Source organism: Dichotomopilus funicola (genome assembly GCF_033296635.1).
Source record: "Dichotomopilus funicola strain CBS 141.50 unplaced genomic scaffold C8A04scaffold_32, whole genome shotgun sequence".
Lineage (NCBI taxonomy): Eukaryota > Fungi > Ascomycota > Sordariomycetes > Sordariales > Chaetomiaceae > Dichotomopilus > Dichotomopilus funicola.
Window position 1 is genome coordinate 207,301 of NW_026944053.1, and position 4,624 is coordinate 211,924.

The window sequence follows — 4,624 nt, forward strand, 5'->3', positions numbered from 1 at the left end:
AAAGCCCAAAAGTTGTCATGGTCCCGAGTCCGGTCTGTCATTCCATGCTGGGGTTTCGTCTGCCTAAAGAAGCCCCTGCCCTGTATCTCTAGGCCTGAGGCACTACTCTTCCGGGCCCGTGCCGTGGGCTGACACCAACACGGACAGCGTAAAACCCGAACCCACACTGCTTGAACATCCTGCCCCGCCATTTTCAGGCCCTTGCCGGGACTGCTTTGCAACCAGATTTTGGCCCAAATTTTTTCTGGACCCAGCCAGACAGACCCCTCGACAACCTTGAACTACCACGCATCTGGCTTTCGGCCGTCTCTCACCTCGACCTCTGCCGCGCGCCGCCCCTCTCCGACCCCGCGAGAAGCGTTTTCATGCGATAGTTGGCCCGACAGCTCTGCCGACAATGGATGCCACTGCCATTCGAAGCTTCATCGCCGGGACGCTCGATGCCGATGCCGACGTCCGCCAGAGCGCTGAGCTGCAGCTGAAGCAGGTGCGTGTGTGCGGCTTCGCCTGTGATTTGATTACCATGTGTTTGTGGTGGAAGATGTGCGCGGGAGGGCGTGGATGTGCCTTTGAATTGCCTGGGCCAGATCCATCCCCATCCTGTGATATACCCCCGTTGCGCGCAACAATATATACTCGACACCAGCGGATTCTTCACGACGAGACTAGGGAGCGTCGCTAATATTTGTTTTGATTTCCTACAGGCCGAGGGCCAGCCTGGCTTTACCGATGTGTTGTTGGATCTTACCCAATCTGAACAAAACTCCAATCTCCAACTCCCCAGTACGGTTCCCGCTATCCTCCCTCCCTCGCACCCCTCACTCGAAACTCCGTTCGATATCCTCGCAGCCGACAACTGCGTCCCCCTCGCTCGCTGAGGTACCTCGCCCTTGAGCTAACGTCTGGCAGCCGTCATCTACCTGAAGAACCGCGTCAACCGGGCGTGGGAGCGCTCCGAGTACTATCCGAACGAGACAGTGATACCCGACGATGCGAAAGCGCGGTTTAGGGAGCGGTTACTCCCCATTCTTGCGGGCTCCCAAACCTTAGTGCGACACCAGCTTGTACCGATCCTCCAGCGCATCCTCCACTTCGATTTCCCCGAACGATGGCCCTCGTTCATGGACTACACGCTGCAGCTCCTCAACACCAACGATCCGGGATCGGTATTGGCTGGACTTCAGTGCCTTCTCGCGGTGTCCCGGACGTACCGTTTCAAGGCGAGCGATACCGATAGCAGGGCCCATTTTGACAAGATAATCGAGGCCAGTTTCCCCAGGTTGCTGGTAATATGCAACGAGCTGGTGAACCAGGAGAGCGATGAGGCGGGCGAGATGTTGCACATTGCCCTCAAGTGCTACAAGCACGCCACATGGGTAGGTTTTCCGGGCAACCAAGGGCATTGGAGAGGCACGGTGGTTAACCTCAGCGGTACAGGTCGAGCTCTGCGAGTTCCTCCGACAGAATTCCGTCAACCTAGCGTGGTGTACTGTTTTCCTTCAAACCGTGTCTAAGCCCATTCCGGCTTCGGCCATGCAAGGCGACCCCTTGGAGCGGGAGCGCCATCACTGGTGGAAGGCCAAGAAGTGGGCGTACTTCAACTTGAACCGCCTGTACATTCGGTGCGAACTCTCGCCCCCCCCCCCAATGTCTAGATCCAGCGCAGAACCAGAAGAGACTAACAGAGTGGAAGACACGGCAACATGCAGGCTGCGATGGACAGGTCGGCCGAGCCCCCGACTCGGTTTATCAAGGAGTTCTCCGCTCAAGTCGCCCCGGAGATTCTCAAGCACTACCTCCAGGAGATTGAGAAGTGGGTTTCTAAGACCATTTGGCTCAGTCGGCCCTGCCTCTCTTACGCCATCGTGTTTATGGACGAGTGTATCCGCCCTAAGGATATGTGGGCGCACCTGAAGCCGCATTTGACTAACCTGGTCACGCATTTCATCTTCCCGATTCTCTGCTTAACCGAGGAGGATATTGAGAAGTTCGAGGACGAGCCGGAAGAGTACCTCCACCGGAAACTCAACTTCTTCGAGGAGGTTTCCGCGCCGGATGTTTCCGCTACCAATTTCCTGGTGACCCTCACGAAGGCACGGAGAAAGCAGACTTTTGAGCTCCTCACTTTCATCAACGAGGTGGTGAACCAATACGAGCAGGCTCCCGAGGGCAGCAAGAATCACATCGCGAAGGAGGGCGCGCTACGTATGATCGGGACTCTAGCACCCGTCATACTCGGCAAGAAATCGCCAATTGCATCCCAGGTTGAGTATTTCATTGTCCGCTACGTTTTCCCCGACTTCACGAGCGAACAGGGCTTCCTCCGTGCCCGAGCTTGCGACACTGTCGAGAAATTCGAGCAGCTGGACTTCAAGGACCAGAACAACCTCCTGTCCATCTACCGCCACATTCTCGATCGCATGGCCGACCCTAAGCTCCCCGTGCGTGTTACCGCCGCGCTCGCTCTGCAGCCCCTGATTCGACATGACGTTATTCGGACGAGCATGCAGACCAGTATCCCAACAATCATGCAGCAACTCCTGAAGCTGGCCAACGAGGCCGACATCGATGCGCTTGCCAACGTGATGGAAGACTTCGTCGAGGTCTTTGCTGCCGAGCTTACACCGTTCGCTGTGGCCTTGAGCGAGCAACTACGTGACACCTACCTCCGCATTGTCCGTGAGTTGTTGGAGAACAGTGATAAACGTGAAGATATAGACAACGAGTACGGCGACTTCCTCGATGACAAGAGCATCACCGCTCTTGGTGTTCTCCAAACTATCGGTACTTTGATCCTCACCCTCGAGAGCACACCCGACATCCTCCTTCACATCGAGAGCGTCCTCATGCCCGTCATCGAGATTACTCTTGAGAACAAGCTCTACGGTAAGAGCTACTCCTTCCCCCATCTTACGGCCCTTTGACCTCGCTAATTTTACATCTAGATCTCTATAACGAGGTTTTCGAGATCATCGACAGCTGCACTTTCGCCGCCAAGCAAATCTCGCCCACCATGTGGAAGGCCTTTGAACTCGTCCATGCCACGTTCAAGTCCGGCGCCGAGTTGTACCTTGAGGACATGCTGCCAGCCCTCGACAACTTTGTCCAATATGGCGCTCCGCAACTGATCGAGAAACCCGACTACGTCGAGGCTCTGTTCACAATGGTCTCGGACTTGTTTGCCGATGGCAAGGTGAACGGTGTCGACCGGATTTGCGCCTGCAAGCTCGCTGAAGCAATGATGCTCAGCCTTCGTGGCCACATCAACAACGCCGTCCACGGCTTCATCAACATGGCCATGGGTGTGCTTGTCAGCCAGGAGATTGGTCTCAAGTCGTATAAGGTCCATTTGATGGAGATGGTCATTAACGGCATCTACTATGACCCCATTTTGGCGCTGCAGATTCTGGAATCGCAGGGATGGACAAATAAGTTTTTCAGTCTCTGGTTCGGAAGCATGACGTCGTTCACCCGTGTCCACGACAAACAGCTATGCATTCTCGCCATCATCGCTCTCCTCAACGTCAAGTCCGACCAAATCCCTCCCAGCATTATGGTTGGGTGGCCGAGACTGCTACAGGTTTGTTCTCCGCTGTTATGACATTTTGTCTTCTAGTCGAGGCTAATAAATTGAATAGGGCATCAAGATTCTGTTCGACACTCTCCCCGAGGCCATGGCCAGTAAGTTGAGACGTTTCTAACGCGTCATTTGCCCTTCACTAACCGTTTAAAAGACCGAGAGGAAGCTTTGAAAGACGATTTCCAGTTTGACGGTGGGAACTACGGATACGACGAGACCGACGACGAATGGGACGACGAAGAGGCGAATTGGAACGGCAATAGTGGCGAGACTGAAGAGGAACCGGCTGCAGCCGACGTCAAAGATGAGAGCACCGCTTACCTGGAGTTCCTCAACGAGGAGGTAAGCACGCAACGCAAACGAACCCCTTTGAGTCCATCCGGCGGTGGTTGACACGTATGGATGCCCCCAGTTCCAAAACCTTGCTGACTCGCACCGGAACCAGGCACAAAAGCTCAAGGCTACGGACCTCGAGGATTCCGATGATGAGCTCGGTGAGGACAGCGTGTTGCTGGAGTCCCCACTTGATCGGATCGACCCGTACCTCGCCTTCCGAGACTCCTTCAAGAGTAAGTTTGTTTGGCGCGCTTAAACGTTCAGTAGTATGTCCGAGTTTCTCCTTGCTAACTCGCGGTTCCTGTAGAATTGCAAGCCGAGCAACCCGATTTCTGTGCCGGCCTGCTGAGCCACCTTTCTCCCAATGACCAAACGGCTCTCCTCGAGGTCTGCCGCAGGGCGGACACTCAGGAAATGATGGGCATCCAGAGCCCCTTCCCCATCTCACGGGCGCGTGTTACTGGGCCGAACGGCACAAGCTAGGAGAATGTGACCGCACTAAACGCAGCTATACAGCACTTCCAGTGAGCCTTGGATCGGACGCATCAGCTCAGCGCATCGCTACCGACGGCCAGTCCGCGAACAATGGCGAGTTTGTTTTTATTTTTTCTGAGTGATGCTCGAACGGATCCAAATGTCACGCGTTGTCTTTGCCCGCCGGGTTCAGCGTCGGAAATGATACGATGAGGAAGATGAGGAACGGTTCTG

General features: G+C 55.2%; 1 protein-coding gene across 1 annotated transcript; it reads left to right on the top strand.

Moving 5' to 3' along the window:
• Positions 1–397: 397 nt before the first annotated feature.
• On the top strand, positions 398–4,399 carry C8A04DRAFT_12255 (armadillo-type protein; the record flags this gene model as incomplete). Its single annotated transcript, XM_062777276.1, has 10 exons — positions 398–487; positions 705–783; positions 910–1,376; positions 1,438–1,622; positions 1,694–2,886; positions 2,946–3,580; positions 3,639–3,681; positions 3,735–3,922; positions 4,026–4,149; positions 4,224–4,399. 10 exons carry the CDS (start codon positions 398–400, stop codon positions 4,397–4,399), a joined length of 3,180 nt encoding a protein of 1,059 aa, XP_062636937.1.
• Between the last annotated feature and the right edge of the window lie 225 nt (positions 4,400–4,624).